This window comes from Symsagittifera roscoffensis, chromosome 2 (assembly GCF_963678635.1).
Source record: "Symsagittifera roscoffensis chromosome 2, txSymRosc1.1, whole genome shotgun sequence".
Taxonomy (NCBI): Eukaryota; Metazoa; Xenacoelomorpha; order Acoela; family Convolutidae; genus Symsagittifera; species Symsagittifera roscoffensis.
Window position 1 is genome coordinate 72,788,930 of NC_087063.1, and position 25,974 is coordinate 72,814,903.

At 36.5% G+C, this 25,974-nt stretch overlaps 1 protein-coding gene across 1 annotated transcript; it reads left to right on the top strand.

The window, feature by feature from the left end:
• Positions 1-320: 320 nt before the first annotated feature.
• LOC134840474 (ephrin type-A receptor 4-like) lies at positions 321-25,221 on the top strand. The gene is made up of 14 exons (XM_063856292.1): positions 321-1,157; positions 5,155-5,237; positions 6,249-6,460; positions 6,762-7,318; positions 9,958-10,132; positions 11,257-11,567; positions 13,228-13,407; positions 14,307-14,396; positions 16,551-16,952; positions 18,625-19,019; positions 20,501-20,611; positions 21,306-21,560; positions 22,756-22,994; positions 24,416-25,221. Exons 1-14 carry the CDS (start codon positions 1,043-1,045, stop codon positions 24,942-24,944), a joined length of 3,654 nt encoding a protein of 1,217 aa, XP_063712362.1. The 5' UTR covers positions 321-1,042; the 3' UTR covers positions 24,945-25,221.
• Positions 25,222-25,974: the final 753 nt, after the last annotated feature.

Consider the following 25,974-nt stretch of genomic DNA (forward strand, 5'->3'; position numbering starts at 1 on the left):
AGTGAGTTCTGTCTAGACATTGACCTGTCAGACGTCTGAAAGTTGTCCGATGAGCGCAGTTCAGGAATTATAAGTCAAGGTCATCTGAAGTCTGCAAATCTGTGTATAGTTAGTAGCAAAAAATTGGAACAGACAAGCAATTAGAAAGAGCTATCTGTCAATTTTTAGCTATTTTTGCAAGCAAATTTGAGTTTTTAGGTGACCTTGAGTCATATTTTTTGTCTGAAAAATAAGGTTTTACATGCAAAAGTTTTTTGAAATCAGTTATTTCCTCTTTTTTAAGTAATTCTGACTGTTTCAACTTTTTACTACTCTCTATAGTGTCTGGCGATATCCAGAGTGTTCTACTGAAATTGGAACCTCTGCTTATTTTAACAAAAATGTCCATTGAGTAGATTTAGTTCGATTATTTTATACCAATAGCTCGAACTGATTGACAGAAATCAATCAAATCGGAGTCAGTTGTCCTGTCTTACCTGGTGTGATATGTTTCAAACTTAGATATTGTCAAAGTGTTCCTTGGGATGTCCTTGTTGAGATCTCTTCAAATTACCTCAAAATGTATTTTTGTTAGAATTGATAAGATAGAATTGTAAGCATTATTATCTTTTAGCTAAAATCCACTGAATTATACGCTATTTTGCTTGTAGTTGAATAAATAACTTCAATCTTATTGGTCGATAATTTTCTTTATTTTGTTCGTCACGAAATGCGCTGGTCTGACAGAAGATATAAAATCTATCGTTTCTGTTAATTTTCACAAATATCGCTAAATTTTCAAATTATTTTGGATCTGATAGAGTAAAGATTATGATCTGGTTAAAATTTGTTGCCGTCTTTGGATTCTAAACTGATCGAAGTTAATAAATTTGAAGTTCCTTGGAATAAAATTCTGTTTTAACTTAGCAGCGGTTGATTCCCTTATTTACTTACTTCTAATAAAACGCCGCTAATTCCTTCACCTCTTTCCTTTTATTTGGTCTCTTCTCTTTTGGGTTTCTTAACTGGAGATTTCCTAAATTAAATCAGTTCTGCCAGTAGAATGAGGTGTGATCTGTTTTTTCAAAGGTCAATTGACTTTCTTGGTGCTAGCAGGGTCGTCCTTTTCGTGACCATAGTTGCTGCTTATTGCTCTACTCTTGCAAGAACTGAAGATGGTAAGTTGAATTTCTACCTGCCTCCTCCAAAACTATCAATTTTCTAGTAGGCTTGATTTCTTGTAACTTCTACTCCATAATTCAAGCGAGGATTCCTTTTTTCTCGTTAATTTTAGGAAAAGCCTTTATATGAAATTAGAATAATTATTACGCATTTTTTCTTTCTAGGACATGGGTCATAGCCCTTTGACGAATTAAACCGGCTAAAAACTAGATATTTTCTTTAGAGCTCGAGTAAGCAAAAACGTATAATTAGTAGCAAAAAGTTCGGACAGACAGAATTAATTAAAATGAGCAATCAGTGCTTTTCGACGCTTTTTTGCATGCAAAATCTGAAGCCGGACAACCTTGAACTTTTTGTCAGACCAAATTCGAAAAGCAAGATCGTCGATTATCCGATGATTATGCTAGCCTAATTTTTAAATACTGCGATCAACATCCAGATTTACTATAAAATAGGTAGCGAAATTAGTTTAAAAATCGAAATCTAGAGTTATTTTGAACTAAAAAAACAGATTAGGCCGTTCCAAAAATAACGGAAATAAGAAGATGATCAAATCATTCAAAATTTAGAAAAACTTTAGCGACTTTTGCAATAATCTTCCTGTTTCAAGGTTTACTATTCGCCGCTTCTGAAACAGTTGCCCGCCGTGGTTATAAGTTTTGAGTGATACTCTGCTTTATAAACTTTCGACGTTATGTTTATTTCAGTTTTTATTTCCGCTGATGTCTAGGCAGTTGCTCTTTTTAATTAATTTTGTCTGTCCGAACTTTTTGCAACTCTCTATATGTGATTTATGTGATTGATTTGAAAAAAATAAACGTTTTTCAAAGTTAGATGAGGTTTGACAACCCGAAATTGTAACCTTTTCGATGATTATACTTTTGCTTGTTTAAAAATGCCTTGCCTTTTTCTCGCTCTAGGCAATTTTTTTTTTACGACTACTGAATCTGAATAAACGTGATAAATCTTTGTTTTTTTGTTTGCTCGTTAATTTTTGAGAGGCCTAAATTAGTGTGCTCGGTACAAAACATTGTTTGATAGCTACTCGAGAATGTGTTGTTTTTATACATACTCCAGAATTGTTTAAGACACCGATAGCTTTTTCAAAAAGGTACTCTACCTTTAATAGAGAGCTTGTAGAGGAGACTATTCGGTGTAAATACTTTTATCCTCGAAAATAAAAAGCTAGCTTGCAAACCACTCATTGAGCTGCATGATGCGTACCTCTGTATACACGACCTGAGTCTGAATGCCATTTTGGGTTAATGTTTTGTGGTCTGACATTTTCCCCGTCCAAGTTGTGAGTTCAGATCATTGAGTACCTTCGTTTAACTTGATTCATACTTAAAACAAGGATAGCTCGTTGCTGTTCAAGTAGCTTAATGTTCCGACCTAATTGATTTGAAAACAGAATTTCAAAAATAGAAAAAATAGCATACAAAACTGAAAATTATTTTTGCAATTTTCGTCCAGATTTTGTTATTTATTCTAGAAAATTTTATGAGTTGGAGTTGGTTGGAAAAAGCAAAAGCAATTACTATCGCTGAAAACTTAAAGAACAACTTTGTCTATTTTAGTCTGAAAATCGAACATATTCATACCAGTTTTTCTCTACACGAAAGATTTTTTTTATTTTAAAATAATTTGAAGCACGGCCAATAAGGCTTTAATATGACTCCACAATTGACACCCTACGAGCTTTCCTTGAGGTTGAGGTAACCATAATTGGCTGGAAAAAAAACCGACCTTAATCCACAGTTCCTTGCAACTCTTTGAGTGGTCTGAACAAAAAATGTGTGCTAGAAGTTGCAAAATATTCTCTTTTAATCTTTGAGTAGTCTGAAGAAGAAATGTGTGCTAGAATTTGCAAAATGTTCTATTTTAAAAGGCACATAACACGAACTAGTATGTAGTCCCTTATCATCATTTTCATGATGATTGGGTTTGTTAAACCTGGCCGATTTTCTTTGAGAGAAAGGAGTAAAATAGACGGTGTTCAGCTCTCCACTATGCCCAAAACAGCATTTCTACTACATCATCTTTTTATGATTTTTTTCTAGGTTAAGAAATGAAAACAACCACATTTTGTATTTTTTTTCCATGTATTTTTTAAAATTTTATTAAGAAACCTCAAAACAAAACTTCATTTCTTATGCAACTCGGCATAATGGGAAATTCTATTGCTGGAAATATGCACACTTAACCTAATTCTCTAAACCTAGTTTCAACTAAGCAGTCCCTTGCGATCATCGAAGTTTATTATCAGCATCAAAAAGGCATTTGCTATATTGATGCTGAAATGTAAAAATTTAGCTACTCTTCGATCATATGTGGGAAAACGAAGCAAAAAATAAACGTCACGTGTAACTATAGAGTTCCTGAAAGTGTTCGTTAGCATCCATTAGTGTCTATTGTTTCCATTAAAGTGATTGTTTTATGACACTCAAATTTGCAAAATTATAGTTGAGCTAATTGTTTTTTTTTTTTTCATTTTTGCTGTTTGAAAATTTGCCGACGTAATATTTACGCTGTGAAATTCTCATAAAGTCAAGGTGTACTTGATAAATTTAAAATGCACGCCTTGAGTAGCATCAAAAGAAAATTGCAATCTTCAGTTTGTTTTATGGAAATTCAAGATGAAGGAAGCGACTTAATTTCAATTGCCGAAAAAGCGTCAAGATTTTGTTCATTTTCCCGAAAAGTGAGCAAAAAGTCCTCAAAAAAACGGCATCAATTGTAATTGCGCTAATTTAACTTTTAACAACGGTGGTAAAATTTAAACGTCAAAAAACGTTTGCTCAGATTTATAGTTTCCTTTACATTTTGATCATGCACATGTATACTAATTTAGTGGTGTTTTAAAAAAATTTTAGCAATTTTTTAAAGCTAAAAAGACAGCCATAAAATGACTTTCTTGAGAAAATTAATCAAATTTGATCAAAGCTGTTTTTCACAGTGTGAAACTAATGGCTCTTTTTGCGAGTTAAGAGTACTAAACCACAAGTAAGCAGTAGTACTAAACACCTCTCAGATAAATTACTTATTGAAAAGTTCAAACGCAGTGGCGCTTCGAGTATCTTTTGACGAATTTAATCATTAGCCAAAGAAAACAAGCTTTTTATTGCTGGCTAGAAGTAATCATAGATAGATAAGTATCAACTTGAGATATTAAAAATGCTCTTTTCTTGTAGTTTTGGACATTTTTTGATTGACTTCGACTTGTTTTGAACATAAGATACAAACAAAAGCTGGTCTCTGCTAATGATATGATCAGCAAGAAAAATAATATTCAAATTAAGCAAAAAAAGTTGCAGAAGATATTTCAAATCTGTCAAAGCAGTCTGCCATTTTTGACGTCTCATTGTTTTCTTGTGTTGCCACTTGGACATACTCAACTATAATCTTGCAACTTAAAGAACAGAACATCTTAAGATTTTAAATCTTGATGTACGATTTCAAATCCTTATCGCATTAGACTTCTAGTTAAGACTGTTCTGTCGAGTCTTGTAAAGTTGAAACATAAAATGGCGCCACTTTTTTTCAAAAGTGTCTGAAACGCGATTATGAACAAAGGATTTTTTCACGCAATTAGGTTTGATAGCTGCTCTTTTGAGAAGGTCTGATTTTTATTGCACCAACCCCCGACTTCAGGTGAAAAGTGTGAAATGATATCTGATGATTAGCTTGTTAAACGCTCAGTTTCATAGCACTCGATAAGTGTTGTAAAAGCAATACCGTGCAATGTACTAGTTACGGTTCAAAGTGTCTTTGGCGTGAAGTGTTAGACTGATCGTCGCTTATGATTAAACGCTCTGAAGATTGGACTTTTTAACAGCAGAGCTCTACGTGTTCTGGTGTAAAATGTTGTTACTGAAAAGAAGAATGTTTGACCTAAAAGACTGAGGCGTAAACTAGCTAACAAATATTATTTTTGTGAAAACAATTTAAGCAGTTTTGAGTTCCCAAAAATGTTCACTTGATGGTTCTTTTCAGAAATTTTTCTTGACACCGCCAAACAGACGGAAGAAAACTGGGGATTCAAACCATATGCATCAGTCGGACAGACAAGAGAAGGGGTGAGTATTTTTGAGCAACTTAAGAATGTCGAAAGTTCCGAACTTTCAGAGCGAAATTTAGCCGAAATTATTCGAAGGCCATCTATCCATGTTTCACTCGTCTGTGTGTTAGGATTAGTGTCTAGGTTCTAGCTCCGTTTAAGCTAGCATTAAGCCTAGACTTCTGAGATGTTGAAGCTAGGTTTTTCATTTTGTTGATTTAAAAGTAAGAGGGGGCGGTGTTGAGAAATATTTAGAGTAGGTGCAGAGTTAGCAAACATGACCTAAGGTGTATGTTTAGTGTAACCTTGTTTCTTATGATGTACGGTACACTAATAAATCAATTGTAGAAGACAAGTTTTCATCTCTAGATTAAAAGACTTCACGGGTATTTATTTATGACTTCTGAGTCTTCAACTGATTTCTGCTAGAGTGGTGCCTGAATTCGAATACATCTGTAGTGTGATGTTGACTTGATTGAGTTGAGCTTACGATCAATCAATCTCCTCGTATCTTGCCAACCACTTTAGCTAAGATTGGCTTGCTCAATCCAACTTAGCTGACCATAAGAAATGTATCACTATAGAACAAACAGATAAGAGGCTGCAAAATGCAGTTTGCTAATCGAGACCCCCAACCCACAAGACATCGGATCTGACACATATAAATTGAATGTAGAGAGTTCTGTTTCTTTGCATACCCGAATATGAAGTATGATGGGCGAATGGTTTGGCATTGCACTTGTGAGATTGCAGAACTTGGGCGACCAAACATCAACTTCTGAAATAATATTTATGAATTAAGTAAATCGCCTAATATTTGACAAGTTTCGAGGTTTCCAAATTTAAGCGCATCTAAAATAACCTCGCTAGGTTTTGTGTTGTAGTGTAAATTGAGTTTAAAAATGGTACTTAAAATTGATTCTCTGCTAAACTGATAAAATAAAGATAACGATAGCGACAATGAAAAAAAAACATAAAAATAATTGGCTTGCACACTAAACATGTTGATTATTGTTGTTGTTTGTTTCAGTGGACCTACCAGAAGTACACGAAACCTAATGCGGCCTCATTCACTGGTGGCTACTACCAAGTGTGTGACACTGAAGTTCAGAAGGCAGACAATTGGCTCTTCTCAAACTACATCTCGCTTCACAACAGTCTGGATGTGCAGCAGAATCACTACGGAGAGCAGCGGCAGAGAACTGACTTCTCACTGCCCTCCAAGATCAAACTCAAAATCACGTAAGCTCATATCTGAATCACACTTTCCTAAATCGATCGCAAAATTTCTAAATCGATCGTACCAAGTTTTGCATTAGAAGAGGCTCCTCTGAAAATGTTATAATCAAAGTGTTGTATTATTCGTATCGTAATTGTAGTATTTTTTGTTTTTCATTTTATAATTTCAATTATCTTAAAATATTTCTGTGGGAGTTTATTTGATGAACTCAAATGGAAATGTCAATATGATGGTTTCATAGCATTGACTTCCAATTTTTTCGTACATACTAATTTAGAGAAGTTTAACTCATTTGATTTTCAGGTTTTTCCAACGGGAGTGCAAAGGAGTTTCTAAGCACTCGGAAGACTGCATAAACCAGCTGGGAGTCACGTATTGGAAGACTGACCGACCAGACACTGGAATGGAGGCCTCTGAAATAGCCAAATTCAGGCAAAGTTTCCGTCCACTTTCAACCTTGGAGAGCTACAGCAGCTTCCTTAACTCGTCGGTTCCTGATCAAGTGGAAAATATTAACGCCAGATTCATTACGATAACTTTTGACTCTGGAAGCGACCGGAACGTGAAAGGAATCTACCTGGCCTTCAAAGGATTCCAGTCCTGTTCGTTCTTGAAGGAAGTCAAAGTTTGGGCCAGTTATTGTCCGGATAAGAAAATCCACCTGGCACAGTACCCTAGAACCTGGATCAGAGAGAACCCTGATTTGGTGCCAGGTCACTGTGTGAGTGGGGCGAAGTCGGAACATACGAGCAGGGCCCACTGTCTGACGGAAGGAAAGTGGGAGAACGGAGGTGCCATGATGCAATTCTGCAAGTGCACAGAGGGATTTGAGCCCAATGGAAATCTAACCGAGTGCACGCGTAAGTGTTATCTTGGAATTTCTGATTTTCTACGATAACGCGAATCTTAATCTGCAGTCATTGATTAACAGTAGTTTTTTCCCGTAATTTAAGCGATTGGATTTCACGGTCCTTACGGTAATTTTTTTGCCAAATTTTTACTTTGTTATGAATAGATTGTGGTCTGAAATCGATGAGTATCGCTGTTTAAATCGATGCTTTGATCGTAATAGTCTCGGCTGTTGAGGATGTCTATCTTAAATGGAAGCCTCATTTGATATTCCTAAGATGTTTGCCAAGTGTTATCTTTAATACGTCGAGTGACTGATTACAACCAGAGGCTGCTTGTTGGCCCTAAGCGGACGTATTTAACTATGCCGATAATATCCAAGAGAGCCCTTTGAGCGAATTAAGTGAACTGCAAATTATAATGGAGTCCTGCTGAGATTAGGATCTGCCAAACTACCAAGGGATGGGCTGAATGTAAAGGGGGAGAATTAAGACAAAAGAGGTGGCTTCAGAGTTATCACACTTGGCTAAGATAGGCGGTAGGGCTCAGCATTGCTAAAACAGGATCGACAATTGAGACGCAAGTCGCTATGAAATGAATTAAAATGGCTGAATAGAAAAGGAACTATCTTTTTTTTCGGATGGCAGAGAGGCAATTGATTGCTTTGTTTGCCTTTCAATCAACTGTAGACGCGAATGAATGCAACCCAGACCATAATCTGACCGACCTTAGATTTTTGTATAAATAAGTATCGTAATTTTTTTTCAGTAATTGAATGATATCTATTGAATTTGCTAGATCATTTTGACCATTCTCTATATTAGAAAGAATTTCATATTCATTTGAATTGCATGAGTTTTTCTAGCATACACCATGACAATAACTCAAAAATAAATTGCTAATGTTTTTTGTTTATACGAAGTTTTTCCAAAAATATTTGGTATGTAGGGTCTAAAGCCGCATGTTTACGCAAGAAGCAATTGTAAACATTGTAAACAGGTGTTATCAACAACCGAAACATTACAGCTTGCCTGTTTACTTGCAACAATTATACCTGAATGACCCAAATGTTTAATTGATTAACCGCGTTTGATAGTGCTTTACCTGTCTTGTAAGAGCCTTTAAAACTTTGTAGTTTTATATTTCGAAAATTGTTTTTGGTAAATTCAACTTAATTTAATCTCGTGTACAGAAGCGTGATAGCGGGGGGGGCTTTAAATACTAAGTATTATCGTTAAATGTCTCATTGACGGTCCTAGATGAAATTGCCGCTTGTAAGTTTATTTTATCGGGCTTGTTTGTCCGGCTGAACACGACAGGGTAAATATGTTTTGTAAGAACTGATCAAATAGTAAACTAATTTGTCCCCACGTTGTTTACCCGCGTTGGTTAATCAACCGTTCAAAAATCAAAAGACAATTTCGAAATAAACGCAAATGACCGAGATTTTTGGTCTAGAAAATTGAATCAATGCAAAAAACTTCATAGATCATAGGAGTTGCATAGACCAACTTGTATTACACTTCTGAAGAGTCTGAAGCGCCGCGGATGTTTAAAAGTGTTTACCTAATGGCTTGTTTTTACTTTATTCTATCAGTAGACGAACGATGTATTGAATGGTCTAGTCAAATTCAATAAAGCTGATCTTTTTGTCTTAGACCGTTTAAGATTATAGTTACATAGAGCAGTCTAGTGGATTGATTTGGTTAAGTGAATAGCAAAATAGTATGAGCATTGTCAGTATTGACGATGGTAAATCATTTATGTCCAAACTCGGAAGAAACTGCAATTCTTAAGCGAAAGTCATCGATTATAATTTATTTGTTTTAGTATCTGAGGTCTTGAAAGCGATATTAAGTAAACTTCAGTAACCGGTCTTGTTGTCAAAATAGGACAATTTTGGATATGGAAATGGTAAAATTGGGTCTGCCCATTAGTATAAATATGCCAATAATTTGCAATCAATCTCGCACGCTTGTGCTTTATGATTTGGAACTATCAGGGGCTATTGTTTTTGTGGTTATGAAATTTGGGGCGGAATCGTTATCTGAATAAGCAATCATTCTAAAAATCCCACGTTGACATATAAAACACTCAATATCGATTATAAAATACGCTGAAAATTCTTTAGGATGTCTGAAGAGATCGTGTCCTTTTTTTTAGAAAATCAAATCGGACGATGAGAATTTTTGAAGTTTTTGTCGAGTGGTTCAAAAAATCCGAGATCAGCCTTTCTGATGAAATTTTAAGTGATATGTTTTGATTCTAGTCCAATTAATCTAAATATTTAATGGCCTTTGAGCAAAGACTTATTACTTTGTTCAAGTGTTAGAATCAAAACCTATAGTTTTTTTCACAAACGGTTTTTGGACGGTTGAAGTAAATACTTTTAATGACAATGCATTAAATGCTGACTTGACTTAATTCTCACAATATTGGATATTGATGTATTTATATAATGCTGGTATGGGCCCTATCCAGCTTGTGCACGACCGTTCCTAAACGGAAGGGCCCCTTAAATAATTTACTTTTTTTTCGCAAATATTAATTCAGTTAACTGCCATGATTTTAAAATAAACTTCATTAAAGTTCTACCATATAACGAATTTAAAATAAGTCTGTTTAATTTATGTGGTTTGTGTTGTTTCAGCGTGTCCAATCAGGATGTTCAAAGACAATGTGGGAAACAGTAAGTGCAAAGGGTGTCCCTTCAACAGCAGGACCAGATCCACAGGCAGCACACAGTGCAGTTGCGACATGGGCTTCCACAGGGCACCCAACGACTCCAACCTCGCCCCCTGTGAAAAATACCCCCCTGCTGTAGAGTAAGTTAGATACACACTAATTAATTATAGTAATTAATTATTACACATATGAATAGTTATAATTTTGTCGTTTTTTTTGTGTCTTTTTCATATCTAAACGCGAATCGGTTAGGCAGTAGTCAGTAGAAAAAAATAAGTCAGTTTTATTGGGTTTACGCGAATAGGTTAGCTGCTGTTGTCTCTTAATCAAAAGGTTACAGGTTCGAGTCTCAAGAGGATCCCGACATGCATTTTGTTTTTATTTCGAAAGTAGTGTCACAATTTATCCTGAAATACGGTCGAAAATATAGCACATGTCTGAAAGGATATAGAAAAGAAAAAAGACAAAAAAGTGGTTTCGATGGTAGCAATAGTTGTTCAACATTAAAGTCAGTTGAAAACAACATGTATGCAAGCATAGAGCGGTGAAATAATAGCTTCAAAAATCAATCAACTTGGGCTCAGGGAAATGGTCGATTGTATCAATCATGAGTTTATGTTTTGCTGAATTAAAAATGGGAAAATTATGATGAATACAAAAGGGAGTTGTGGATATTTTCTAGAGCCCAAATTGAACCTAAGTCCCAATTCATCGTCAGAAATAACAGTTGTTTTTATCTCCATCTTGAAGTATTGGATACGTCCGCCCGCACGCTCCGATATCGATTACTTGTGTAGATCTATAATACATGCAGTTCCTAAACTTATCGGCAGGGTAACTTGAAATTAGAGCACATCTAAATCAATAAATTCATTACATCAAACAGAGGCCCAGAAAGGGAACGGCGGCGACAAAGGATAACGAATGTAAAATGTACTTAGTTAATTCAACTAGTCTTCTTTCTAGTTGATCCATTATTTATCCAACTCTCAATGTGATAAACTGGGAAAGGGAAAAGAATAAATGAAAAGAGGGAACTTCCTTTATTTCATGTAGTCCATTGGGTCAATTATAACCGATTTTTAATAAGTTTTATGGTTAAATTTTCTTCTGAGAAGACTAAATGTAATAAAAGTTACCAGCGAGGTAGCGATTCAACGAACTAGTTATGAAGTTTGTTGCCTTGAACTGTTGTTGGTTGAATAACTTATAATAACTGTTCAAAATTTTTTAGATGAAAGATTGAGTTCGTTCAAATTTTCAGGTCTGTGACCCCGATGGTGCAAAACACTGAAGTTCGCTTGACATGGGGCAGACCGTACCTGCCTACGAAATACACGCGCAATGACATCTGGTACATTGTCAGATGCGAAATGTGTGCAAGCGGGGGACGAGCCCGCGAATTGGACGCAGACGGCTACTCGGCTCCCATTCGCCTCTCGGATTTACCTTTCCGAGTTCGCGGACTGAGAGCGGAGACAGAATACTACTTCGAAGTGCTCACTGTGAATTCGTTGGTTGTGAAGTTAGCGACTGCGAACAGAAGATACATCACTGTTAAGACCGAGAATGAAGGTTCGAACCTTGGCCGTAGGCTCAAGTATTTGTTTCATTCCTGAATGGTTGCATAATTGGTCTTAGCATAGCCATACACAAAATAACACAACAAAAAAATACATGGTATGTTTCAAACTTCACAGTAGGGAAATTTTATTATAAGCTTGTGGGTATTTACCGGCGGAATTATGTAGCATATGTATGTTAAAGATTTAAAGTGACCTGCCTGAAGTTAAACATTGAACCTAAAGTAGCTATAAGATGTAAAGTTGAAACTCAAGTTTAGAATCTGAAGAAGTTTCAAATGCCAATTACAACAAAAATGCAACTAACAACGTCTCTTTTTTATCAAGTTGATCAAATCTAAATTGTTTGACACTTTCTTCATAGCGAATTAAACCGATAAGAGAAAATAACCAAATAATTAATAAAATCAGCATTCCTTATTTGAGTTTATTGCTAATTGACATCACGGGCAAAGTTGTGCTGGAATCCTCCAACAAAAGCTCCCATATTCTGAATCGCGCCTCGGGTCCATCAAGGCGGGGGGAGGACAAGGCGGAAATATTGAGTATGGATTGGTGAATTTAGGGCAATAAATGAACCTACTTGACATTTTTCATCCTGACCTTAAGGGTTTCTACGTCTTTAAGCCGGATCAGAATTTCACAAAAAGGGAATTTAAGAGTCATCTTTGAAGAGATGATGTTATGTACTTCCAACGTCAAAATTTGCTGTTATTTAATTAAATTTGTCTATTTTACGTAAGTCACATTTAGGTTGTATTTTTGCCGACCCGACAGCTAGTAAAATGTTCATGCAATAAACTTAGAGCAAACTCGTCGTAATTTTTGCTAAATTGGTAAAAGAAGCCGTTTCTCAAATTTCAGTTAGTGTATAAAAACATGCGTTGCTTAAATATAGATTGAACTGATCTTTTAATCAGTGTTTTCTTCAGAAATTTGATTGTTAATTTGATGTAAATTTGAACGTGGTTTTGTGCCCATTTTCGCTGATTACTGTAAAAATGTACCGCGAAATTAAATTATAATTTATTACTAAATTTTTAGGAAGGCAACCCTGATAATGTTGATTGTGGGATTGGATGATAAGCGAAAGCGAAGCGGTCTATAAGTTTATTTCCGTTGTCGGAATTAGGATGACTTAAAATGTGTCTCCCCTGCATGTAATTTATTTTCTGGGTCTCCCCGGGCTAGAATTGGGCTAGACTTAAGAAGCAAAATTGGAATCTAATGCGATCAATGTGGAGCACAATTGATGGAAATAAAATTGGTGATGTGAAGTTTGGAAAATACAATATCAATCCTAGAAAAATCTAGATTTCTTATAAAAGCACTGGATTATCGAGGTCTTTGGAAATTCTAGCACTCTCATTTTTCAATGTTTGCACGGAGGGCTTCTAAACACGTTTGCAGGAAACGAGGAAATTATAGAAATTTTGTAGTTTTATCACGTTTTTTTTTGACGTCGAAAATTTACAGAAATATTTTGTGTGACTTGTGTGTATAACTGAATTGATTTAATTTCAGTTTTTAATGAGAAGGGGTAATTTTGTAAGCACTATTTTTGGAAAAAAATTCAATTTGATTTGTATGAAATGACGTGTGGTTGAAAATAGAATCTGTTTAACTAAGCAAATTTCCGTGTTGTGTTGCAGCCAAAATAGCCAACATCACCCTACTACATCCTACAGACGGGGGAGGTATCCTGGTCACGTGGAAGATGGTGGGATCATCATCATCAGAAGTAGGCAGACACAAGTTCCAGATATCCCTCACGGGTCCAGAGGGAGAGGAGAACAAAATTTACACAGACAAGACCAGTTATAGAGTACAAGGTAATTCAGCAATTCGAACTGATTTTACACCCAATACACAAGATATTTTTATTTGCTTCAAAAAATGAGGTTAAAAAAATCAGTATGATGTTACTGAAGGGACAAAGGTTGAGGATTGAATGATGGGATTTCAAATTTTGTCAGATGATAGTTTTTGGACTATGTCGCCTTTTGCATCTAAGCAACAGTCCATTTCATGTTTTCAACCAGTTTTTTCCGATTCATCACTTTCATGATGATTGTTAGCTTGGGTGAATCTGATGTCTTGACAAATGAGTTAGCTAAAAAGATTTAATTTGTGGGAACTTTCATTGACATTGAACTTAATTCCCACTTATTCGTTATGGTTTCACTTAAAAGTGCCCGATCATTGAAAGTAGCCTCAAAGAACTTTGCATCTCAGGTGTTGTTTGTTTGATTGTTTTTCCTACTGATTTCAAAATCCCTCACAACACCAGGGATCTTTATCTATTTGTTTGAAGGGAACATTAGCGCTGTCATCCCTAAATGAATATAGGGCTAGCGAGGTACTTTGGGGCAAGGAGTGCTGTTGACATTTGGCCTGTGAAGTTGCATAATTAGGGTCGCTTAGTTATAGGATAGTGTAGTGCACATCAGCTTAAGTGGTCTAAGATTCAAATTCGATTGCTCGTATTTAATATTTGAAAGAAAACAGGAACTTAACAGGAACTTAATACTTATATTATGCACTAAGCAGTAGCGTTATTGGGTGGGGGTAGATGGACCCCTTCCCCTCAGGGACTCGAACCCCTGACCATTCCTTTGGTATTATTTAAACTAACCGACCCTTATGGGTTCTGAATAACTATGATATATCGAGATATTTGAACTAAAAATTTCAAAAATTCGATGGTCTTAAACTAAAAAAAATTTTGCAGGGCTCTCTCATGGAGATTGGAAGATGATGATTTGCACGCAGTCTGAGTTCGAGATCTGCAGTGAAACGGTACAAGTGGATTTCAAAGAAGGTAAATCATTATTATTAACAACACCCAAATTTCACTCGGAGACCAAGATTTCAAACCAGGATTTTCATCTAGAAATGGTCAAACGTTTTTGCCCGCTTTTTGGGAGTTTTAACTTTTTCTCATGCTTTGAGCCATGATTTTCAGCTTTCCGTTTTTTTCTACAATATCCCACTGTACAAACCCAGACATTCTTTTCCATTTATAGTAATATCGCCACTGTACAAACCCAGACATTCTACTCCATTTATAGTTTTTCGTCTTGAAATGATAGTTAATTAAATATGTGAATCGGGTTGAGTTATTTTGTTAGCAAGTTGTCAGATCTTGTGTAATAAAATTGCCATTTTTAATGTTACCGCTCCTGCTATAAACTGGTGAATTCTTTAACTTAGATCTATCGAAAACTTCCTCGAGGTGTTTTATGGAGAGAAGTCAGAATGATTTGTGATCGCATTTGCTTTTGTTTACTTGAAAAAACCGCTATTGATTATTTTTCTACCTGTGGCATAAGTTTTTGAGTTGAGTTGTGATTAAAAGCAGCAAAATTTATTGACAAAATTTTAATTTTTGAGCTTAAAGTTATAAACTATAATTTACATGACTGTGGTTCGAAAGGTTCTTGGGACGTGAAATTTTATTCGCATTTAGCTGTGTTTTATTTTCATGTAAGCGTGAAATTTGATTTGAGTAATTGCATAAAGGGTAAGAAGGGATTGTAGTGGGTATGAGGCAGGGCGGATTAATTAAGACGCAACCCGTGGTGTAAACTACTGAGGCTTTTGACATCTGGGCTAAGTTTAAGTCCAGATGGAAGCGAAAGTGGCAATAGACCAGAGTATGGGTACTATTAATGCTTTATAAGTGATTGTTTCACTGGTGTGGCGCTTTTATCTTAAGTACAAACGAGTATTTGTCAATTAATATTTTATCTCTGCTAAATTCAATTTAAACCCTCGAGAAGTTTAGAGTTGAGAATAAATGCAAAGCCACCCCGAGGCTGAGGCTAGAGAAATTCGCCCAAACGTAAACTAATTCTTGCTACTGTACCATGAAGTTAAAGAAATTGTTGAGCTCCAATACAAGAAGTATGTAGCTTCTAAGTTGCATTAATGATTTCTGTGGCTATTTTCATTGTGAAATGGGAACTATTCAATATTTCCAAATGTGGGCGCCAAATTGTGTCCTGAGCCCTAAATAATTTCGCACCTTTTCTTTGGCTTTTGCTGGCTATCAAATGTTATATCTAGAGAGCGTAAATGCCGCTATTGCTTTTGATAGAGCTCTCTGCTAAGATCCAGATTTCCGGTCCTAGTCTCAGATTTGGCGCGGGCTCTAGTAGTGTGTTATGCTTGGAATGATTTAGAAGTTGTTTACATTTTCGAAAGGGGTACAAATAAACTAGCAACGCAAAATGCCCCCGATTGCGCACTTTTTGTAAACAACCGAGTGGCAAGGATCATGAAAATCGCCAACATGCATGCAACATGAGAAGCAAAAACACCTCGAGGCTAAAAAATTTTAACCCCTTCAAGTGTCAAAATGAAAACTTGTTATTTGAATTTCATAGCCTGAAGTTTATGCAAACGTTAAGAAAACTATCCGAGTTTGTGAAGTCAGGTGATTCTAGTAGAGATAACCGCCAGAAGGGCGATTGAGGTGGAAACATCAACACAAGTTGAACAATGTTATCAAAACTGTGTCGAGACGAAATGAAGTGCAAGCCCGGTCAGCCCGGCTAGCATCAAAACAAGACAAATAGTGTTGGTTCTAAACGGCATGGGTGGCTTAAAACAAACGCACTCGCGATATGAAGTAGAGATTTAGTTCTGATTTTTATAACACGATACAAATGCTGTTATGTTAAATGGCGGTCAGTTCAGAATAAATCTCATAACTGATTGAATTCAAGTTTCGAGAAATTATGATAATGTTTTACAATATGAAATGATAGCGTCATTTTTTTAAAGTATTACCAAGATCTTTGTCTTACAAGAACCAAGTTCAAGTTGCAAGCGCTACGGTCATAGTACGTACATATCAAAATATCTTAGATACCTTGGAACGGATCTGTACAAGGTATTTTAAGTCTTAAGTGCACTAGCATCCAAAAATATCAAAACTAAACGTCAATGATGGACAATATTGGTGCTTCAGGCTTGCAGTTCCAAGTGATGAGTGCAGGAAACCTGGCAATCGCAGCTGGACTTCTGATAACTGTGATCCTAGTGATGCTGCTGGTTCTGGTCACTGCAGTCTGTTGCTACAGGCGGAACGTCGCCTACAAGTGGGGAGCCAATACTGGCTACACTTCGGGAACCCTGGCGGGACTCCAAGGAGCACCTGGACACTACAACATGATGGACGTCTCCGGGCCCCTGGACCAAGGAGGCATGAAGTACTTCTGCGGAGGATTCAACGGGTACGCCCAACAGGCGTTTGTGGACCCCACTTACTATGATGATATTGACAAGTTGTTCTTGGAATTCACGCGGGAGATCCATGTGAACCAACTGCAGAGCATAGAAGGACATTTCGGAATGTCAACCAATGAACTTGGTGAGTTGAATCATTGATTTTTCATTCTATCAGTAGACACGATCCTTATGTCTTCAAGGCGAATTATTTGTAGCCCTTGAAACGTTTCGCCCTTTATTGCAATTAATCATTTTCATAGTGGGTAGACCGAAAGACTGAATGATGATTGAACATACAACTGAAATGAAATTAACTGTCTGCGCCACTTGAAGTTTGGATTCAAGATGTCTGAAATGCGGCCGGCGCCTTCATAGAAGGCAGTTAAAAAGCCTTATGTGCGGTTAAACGCTCAAGCAAAATTACTCTCACAAGAACTCAGGTGTCAATATTTTTAGATGAACGTCATTTTTTATGGCGCTGACAAGAGCTTTTTTCACTTTGGAGGCGACAAAAATTTTCTTTTGGGTTACTTTTTTCAAACTGCGATCTCAGATGTGGAAATTACTTTGGAAAAAAAAGTTACATAGCGGCTCACAAAAAGTAAACACAAACATAAAATTATGGGCGTAAATTAAATTGGTTGATTAGAATGCAACGAATTTTTACAAGAGGGACTAATTTGAATTTCCCTGTCGCTATTTGAGTTTATGGCCTCACAAATGATTAACTGAGAATGGAGAGCCTGGAAGTGTTATGAGCTGCTATTGAGGTCGAGCCTCGCCCCTTTTTTGTTAACAGGCGTCAGCTATCCGAGATGAAGATTAAATTTCGTCTCCATGTTTTGTCCCGTATTGAAATGTTTTAATTATAATTTTGTTGGGACTGCAGTGTTAATAATATTTTCTTATGAGCCTTGTTTTAATGGAAAGATAATCATTGTCAGATAGCAATTTGTCAGATTATGTCTGTGATCGCTTTATGTTTTTGTTGCAACTTGAACTATAAAACGACTCAATAAAAAATACTGAAGTCATGAAATGCTGTGCGCTGTTTTCTAATACTTTACGGTACCTTGGCCAATCCTACAAACCCTGAGCTGATCTGCTCTAGGAAGCCCGCACAATAAACCCAACCTGATAGTCGCAGTGTAATCTCGAATTGGCAAATTAAACTCACCGCAGCTTTTGAACTCAATCAATTGCCTGATAATAAAATACAAGTTGTTTAGTCTTCTTTCCCAAATATCCCCATTGCAATTTGCACAACTTAACACAGCCAGTGTTTTATACAGACGACCTCACGCAATAGGGGCGGAGATTATTTGCTGCTGAAATTGACTTGAAATCGATCCAAATTTAAACTAAATGTCTGAACAACTATTTGAACTAGCATTAATCTGAAAAAATCTTACTACTTAATGCACTACTGGGTAACTATAAGATAAAATGAAATCGGATTTTTTAATCACTCATTTTTCCTGCTATGATTGCTTATTGGGTGAAGTTTTTCCCTGTAAAAACGGTATTTTGATTAAGTAGTTTCTAATCCCTAGTATAAGTCCCTTTCATCCGCTTTGTTCCCCCAAAATTACACAATCCACTATTAAATTGCCTAATTTTGCTTTCTTTCACATAATCAATCGAATTGTTCCTCCTTTTTCAGCAAGATTAAAATCCTTGTTTGTTCACTACTAAATGCAATTGTTATGCGATTTTGTTGGCAGAACAAGTGAAGTTATTCGAAATAGTTAAGCTTTATTTTGGGATTAAAATAGTATAAAGAAGTCTTATGTTTGACGTTTTTGTTATTTCAGGAAAGAAACTGGACGGCCCAGATTACGGAGATAATTCGTATGGAGCTGCAGATGAAAGCAGAGCTATTTTGTACCATTCGGAGAATCAGAAAAGCGTCGTGAGAATTCGAGGCTGTGACGAGTCAAACCCGCACGACTTGAGAATGTTCGCGTTGGAATGTGCGACCATGTCACAGTTCTACCACCCGAATGTGCTGATGATGCACGGGGTCGCCTACGACGGACCCAGAGTCTACATGTGTTTGGAGGAGGTCGCGCATGGGGGATTGGACGGGTACCTGAAGGCGTGTTTTGCAGATGGAGATGGGGGTTTGAGCCAGTTGCAGCTGGTGCATCTTTTGAGAGGTGTTGCTTGTGGCATGCAGTACCTGACAGAACTGGGATATGTTCATAAGGTACGAGTTAAGCCCATTTCCAACTTTTTTCCAATTTTTTTTTCTAGTTTTTACTCTTTACGCTGAAGTGACTGCACTCTAATTCAGCTTGTGGAAAAAGCTGAATTAGGGGTAAGGCATCTTCATCAAAGAAAGTGTAATCAGTATTTACAAATAATTTTTTTTTAAAAACTATTGTTGTTCAAGTTTTGTTGATGATAGAAAAAGTATCATAAATAAAAACAGAGATTGAAGTGTCACTTTTATCTAAACTTGGTTTCGAATAAACTCAAGTTGATTTGAGTTAATTAAGCGCAGCGTCTTAGAAGACATCTAAATTGATTTTTGATACAACAGTGGCGCATCATGATGCTTCGATTGATTGGTATTGGTGGAGCTTGTTGTCGAATTTAATGCTCAGCTTGTTTTCTCAATTTATTCCCTGCAGCATTTATTGAAAAGCCGACAAAATTGACTTATTGACACTTGGCGAAAAAGATTCAGTTATGAACTGAGAAAGGATTTCCTTGTGATTTAATGCATCTGAACGTTTATTTTCCAACTGTGAAAACAATGGATTGATTGACAGACAGGTCTTTAGTCTCCAATTTGAAAGATCTAAATTGCAGACAACTTGGTCACAAAAGGTGCGCTTACTTAATGGAACGACTATTTTTTCGGTGGTTTATGTAATTTTCCTTGAAGTTTTCAAAAGAAAACATGTTACAGCTTTCGAGTTGACATAAAAAAGGCATTTTTCGCATTCTAATTTAAACTGTGTATAATTGATTTAAGCCTCGCATAAAACTTGGGACGTAGTGTGTGTTCATTTTTAAAGATTTTATGATGCTCAATCAAACTTATAAGGGGCTCTGGGAGGCCGATCTTGTTAAGGGGGACTGTTTTATGAAAAAGTAATAGCGTGCTGGCTGATGACAGGAGCAGTTGCAAATAAGCTCATTTAAATTTAAATGGGAGGAAAAAAGTGCGTTAAAAAGGAAGTGGTAAAAGCGGTCTTCGGGGGATTGGTTGTAAAAAGTCTTGAATATTTTATGGATTTGTTGTAAAAATGCCACCTTTTCTGGCCAGTTTTATAGTCCATTGCGTAAGCCGCTTTATAGCGAAAACACCGTTAAGTCAGAAACAAATAAATTATTGGATATTGTCTTCTCAATGATGACTTGTGGCCGAGCTGTTTAGTTGTAAAACTAATGGCTCTATCGTTTTTATTCCATTTATATTGTCATGTTTTTGTGTATGTAACACTTGAAGACTTTTACAGTTTAGGAGAAAATTATGGCACTTGAACGTTTGAAATTGTGTTGAAAACGTTTAAAATGTAAATTCTTAGAAGTAATGGAATGATATATGCTTGATGATGCTTCGAAAATGTTTTCTTTAAATTTACAAATTGGAAATTGTAAGCGTTATTGACGCAATATTAATGAAACTGCATTGAATATTAGTTAAAGACTTAAAAAGCCAAAAAAACAGTTTTTCAGGTGCTGTGTGCCAGTAATGTTCTTGTGAGTGGATCTGGGCTGTGCAAAATAGGAGGCTTCGAGATGAGAGCCCTTTTGGAAGAGGAAGAGCTACAAGGCAACCAATCCAAAGTACGTCAATCCATTTCCCCTTCCTTTTCCCGCCCGCCTCCCTGCTTTTCATTCTGTCTGGGTGCCCTTTAACCCTTCTCTAATCCTGGCTGCCTGTCAAAATATAATCTTTTGATCTGAGTCAAATTAAAAGAGCTTTTAGAGCACGCCGAGTCTTCCAGAAACTGCTCATTCAAGGGGCAACTACGTAATCAATTTAGTTGATGAGCTAGATGCACTAATACACTGGGTGTGATTGATAATATTGATTTTTCCTCTTAATAAACACAATTTTATTACTAAAAGCTTGCATTACTTGGGAAGTTCAGACAAAAAAGGTGTCAGCTTGGCCAAAATACATGATGACAAAAATCCGCAAGGGGGCTCCTTATATGCGAAAGGAGTAAAATTCCTTAAGAGGATGGTCAATTCTTTACACATAATGAAAGCATCTGAATTTAAAAAAATTTCATAGCTCCGTTTGGATAGATAAACTATTCAAATGTATAAATTGAAAAATCAGATTGTCCGATGTCATTCATGTTATAAATAATGAGGTACGTTGCCTCTAGCATTGACATGGAGCGTCTTTTCGTAGAAAATTTTCGAAACTTCTCATTTTTGGTGCAAAAATCAAATGATCAGTATCGATTTGCACAGTACACTGACACTTTATATTATATAAACGGTCTTAATTTTTGTGTTTGTGTTTTAGGTGTCGGAAGCACTAGTGAGCTGGCTCTCTCCTGAAGTGCTGGCCTGTAGGAAGTGGAGCAGTGCTAGTGACGTGTGGGCATTCGGAGTACTCGCATGGGAGACCCTATCCCACTGCCAACAACCACCCCCTCCCCCTCTCTCCACTCTGACGTCATCCCTCAAAACTAATCAGGGCAATGGTACCACCACTGCTGCTGATACGAATAGCGCCAATACTACTGCTGCTGCTGCAATTGCCAAAAACACGCAAGAGGTAAGATGCTGTTCTAAACGAGTAGTCAAGGTTTTCTGGCTGTGATTATGATGAAAAATTTGTTCTCGAAATTTGCTTCTATTGCCAATAATAATAATAGTATTGGTTAAATTGTAGAGCAATTATTTATAAAAGTTGAAAAGGCGCTATGGAATTTTTACAACTGATGAAAAAGTTTCTAGTTCATTTTGGATATTGACAGGAAAATTTTATTTTTTCAACAATAACGCTCTGATCTAGTTCTTATTTTTGTTTGAACATGACAGTTAGTCTGTATCGATCGACATATGCAATGATATTGTTATGATCAGTTCATCGCTATATTGTTATGATCAGTTATGATCAGTGCTTTCAACCAACCTCCGAAAACGTACTCTCCCTCCTAATGACTCAGTTTTTATCTCGTTTTACTTTTTATCTGCCTATTGAGCATACATGCAACAGTTTAATCTTTAATCTATGTTTGTCACAACCAAACTGCAAACAGAATAACAGCAAAATTTATGAATCAAATCACATCAATCCAAATATACAAATTACGCTGATAGCTGGCGTTGCGGTTAAAGAAACAAAAAGTGCGACCTTGTTGCTTGAATCAAGAGTAAATTACGGTGCGCGAAGCCCAAGTTGGGTTATATTATGAATGTCTCTTGTTGAAATGCCACCCTTAATTTTGCAGGGGGTTTGAGTTTGCAATTATAGATAGATAACAATAAGACGAGGGGATGCCTCAAACCAAATGCGCCACCTTCAAGGCTTGTCATAAATTGTCTGCCTTCTCAGATATTATTTACGGCCGAGTGGCTGGTGCGGGATTCGAATGATACAACTGTTTATTTACTGAAAGCAAAATACCGTGAAGTCATCTGGGTTGTGTTGCTAAATTACCTGGCTAATTACATACCGATATGGGCAAATAATAAACAATTGACTTGTTCAAATAGATTTTTTTGCCTTGAAGCTTTTCTTATGTCTTGTCCAAATTGTTTTAAAACCAAGTCATTCGTTCAAGCAACTTGAACTAGTATAAGTTTTGTACTTGGCAACCTTGTCTTACTGTTTCCTGGCAATCTCAGCCTTATGTTGTCAGCCAAATCATTTTTGTTGAAACATTATGTGCTTCTTGCACAGCAACCCTTGTTTCATGTGTGTGGACATTTAAAATGTGTATCAATTGTTGTTTTTCCGATTTCAGATCTCGAAGAGTCTAGAGAGTGGCAGCCGACTTCCCCTTTTGGAAGGCATGTCGCCTGTTCTCTATGAAGCAGTGATGCTGAGAGGCTGCTGGCCTCTGGACAGGACACACAGACTCAACTTCGCCCAATTGAGGGATCTGTTAGAGAGGGCCATCAGAAACCCCTCTCAGATTCACAATTATGACTCATCTGTTGGGGGAGCCAATGTGCCACAGTTCAGTCCCAACGCCACCGCAAAGTAATTTTGATCTTTTTTTCGGAAAAAAAATCGTTTGTTTTATCGAATAGTTTGCAAAGAAATTGTTAGTTTTAGTTTCAATGCCACGTCAAATAAAAATAAAATTTGCAAAACATCGAAAAAAGTTGTGCGTTTCCTTTCAAAACCGTTAACTGATAACGAAATTATTCTTTGTTATAAACCTGTGTTTTGCTCAGAAATGTATTATTGCATTGAAATTCCTCGTAGAAATTCTGCATTATTATTGGCAAATGAAAAAATAAGTTAGCTTCGAGGGCTGTTTCAGTTTCAGCAGGTCTAAAAAGCTGACATTATTCATAATAAAATTACTGTCAAAAGTTAGTCCTTTTAATCATTTTATCATTAAAAGTAATGTTTTAATATGTTTTTATAAAGCAATATTGATTAACAGTTCTATCAACTAGCTGAGATGTATAATATTAATAATTGTATATGAAACAATACTTTTAAGTCTTTCAAGTTGAGATTGTTTATGCTTTTTTTGATGCCTTTTTGATGCCTTTTTGATCACTTTGTTGATGCAAGGAGACGAAACGCTTTAATTAATTCCACTTTTTCATCACCTTGAGGGCTTAATTGTCTTATATTGTACAAAATATGGATAGGTGACCGTGGAGATTTTGAAAAGGAAGACATTTTTTTAATCAAAAAGAGCATTTTGATGTGATTATTTCGAAATAGAAAATCTTTTTTTTTCTTTTTGTAGTGAGAAAATACAAGAAAAATCCTACAGAAGTCTTATCAATGGGCTATTTTACTATCAAGCAATGGATACTATAATTTAAACTGACGGGAAAAGTGAGGCGAGAAAACGTCACCCATTTTCCCACCTATTCTAAATTTATCCGTTTGATTGATTAAGTCAACGACAATTGAGATTTATTTTCCATTGTATCCATGCCCGATGATTAAGGAATTCAGGTTGAGTGATTAAGATAACTGATTATAGTGTTGAAAAGGGTAAATAATAGCCTAGTGGGATGCTAATTCGGACCACAGTTACTGGATTGCTATTAGGAAATTTGCCTCATTTCCTGAACACGTGAACAGCTCTTTAAAAGGGGCTGATACTTCCTTATTGATTTAACGCATCCTGAACATGGAATAAAATACGCATGAAGAAATTACCTTAGTTTAAATGATGAACCGGAAGTGTGTGAAATTTAAAGCGCTTCGCGTAGCTGAAGTTCAAATTAAGCCCATAATTAAGGCAATTTTATGGTTGGGTAGAAATTTGAGTGTAAAATTTAGACGTATAGAAGGATTCTACATTTTGAGCTGTAAGCACAAATTTTGTAAGTTTGGAAGAAAAAAAACAATTTTTTGTTTGTTAAATTTTTGAAAACCGTTTAAAAATATCAGAAAGTCGAGACATTTCTGATGTTTTTTGTTCTTTTTAGAATGACTTCCAGCCACAATTCGTTCTACTCAACCCTTGGACACTACAATCAACAACAGAACTATTCACAACAAAAACAACAATCCAGAATAAACCCCTACTTGCCCCAGAGGCAAAACTACAGCACCCAGTATTCGCCACTGCCACGTAATGCTGCACCCCCTGCCTCATATAACTCCAACTACACTCTATCGGAGAATTCGAGACATAACTACTCAATGTCGGCTGCCTCTTCCGCCTCAGTGCAAGAATGGCTGCATTCGCTGAAGATGGACCAGTACATACCTCTTTTCACATCGGCAGATTATTTGACCTTGGAAGATCTTACGTACCTGGAAAACAACACGTTAGAGAAAATCGGAATATCTTCAGCGAAACACAGAAAGCAATTGTTGAGCAGTATCGAAGGAATGCGAATGGGTGGCGCTGAAAGTTTAACACATCAAACGACAAACGGAGGAATGCTTCAGCAACCTACCTTAAAGCAGATCAGTTTGGCCAAAGAAAGCGCAGTCCACGTTATTATGTAGCGGTTCAGACTTGTTGAATAAAAACTAAAACTTTTATACAGAATCTAAAACTCTATAAGTTTTGCTGCTTTTCATCATTATTTAGTTGTTTTATTCTCTAATATCTATTTTGTTCCTTTATTTATCACAACAGCGCTTACATTATTTTATTTCGGAAAGTTCCTCCGTTCCTGTTCACCTAAAAGTAAAAGTGCAGTAGTATTAGGTGCCAACCAAGTCAAGCTCTGTTTTCTGTTAAGATTCGAATCGAAATCTCTAAATTTAAGCAATTCGTATCTATGCTTTTCATGAGCTAAAAAATAGAAGCGTAACGGCGTGTAATTTTTTTTATTAGCTCCCGGTCCTACTCAATGCAGGACCAACGGTAGGGGAGGGTGATATCAATCATTATGCAGTACCTGGATCCACTATGAGGGTGACACTGGGAGCCCTCCAACCGTGTCCGAAGTGTGATTCGAAGGCATGACCCTCGTGTTGAGAGACGTGTGCCTAACCCACTCGGCCACGGCTGCTCCAACGTGCTCAACCATGTTTTTGATTCGGAAAGACGTGTGATACGCCGCTTTCGATATTAATTACATGTGACCGGGGGTTCACGTTTTTCCCTAAATGAATTTCACAGAATGGTCATAGTTAAAAATGGTAAATTCAGATTAGTTCGTTTTAAACTAAGGAGCGTAGTGTAATAGTACGACGTCTGATTTTCCGAACGAAGTCGCACATATTGGTGCCATCAAATGAACCGAAAAACTATTTGTTGTAAACAAAAACAAAATTTGATTGCAGAAAATTTCCATCTCAATTTCGAAATTTTTTTGAAATGCCAAAATTATACATAATGCAGGCATCATGGTTTCCAATTTGTTACATTCAAACTTAAAAGGAGGGAATCAGTTCGTGATCATCCCAAGTTTTAAAAAAATTCTGTCGATTTGCGGTTGGTGCTGCTTTAGCTGCATCGCACTGGCAATTTCTCAGCATCCGTCAATTTGTCAGTCGCCGTGAGGGTAGACAGGATAGTCCTTATTCC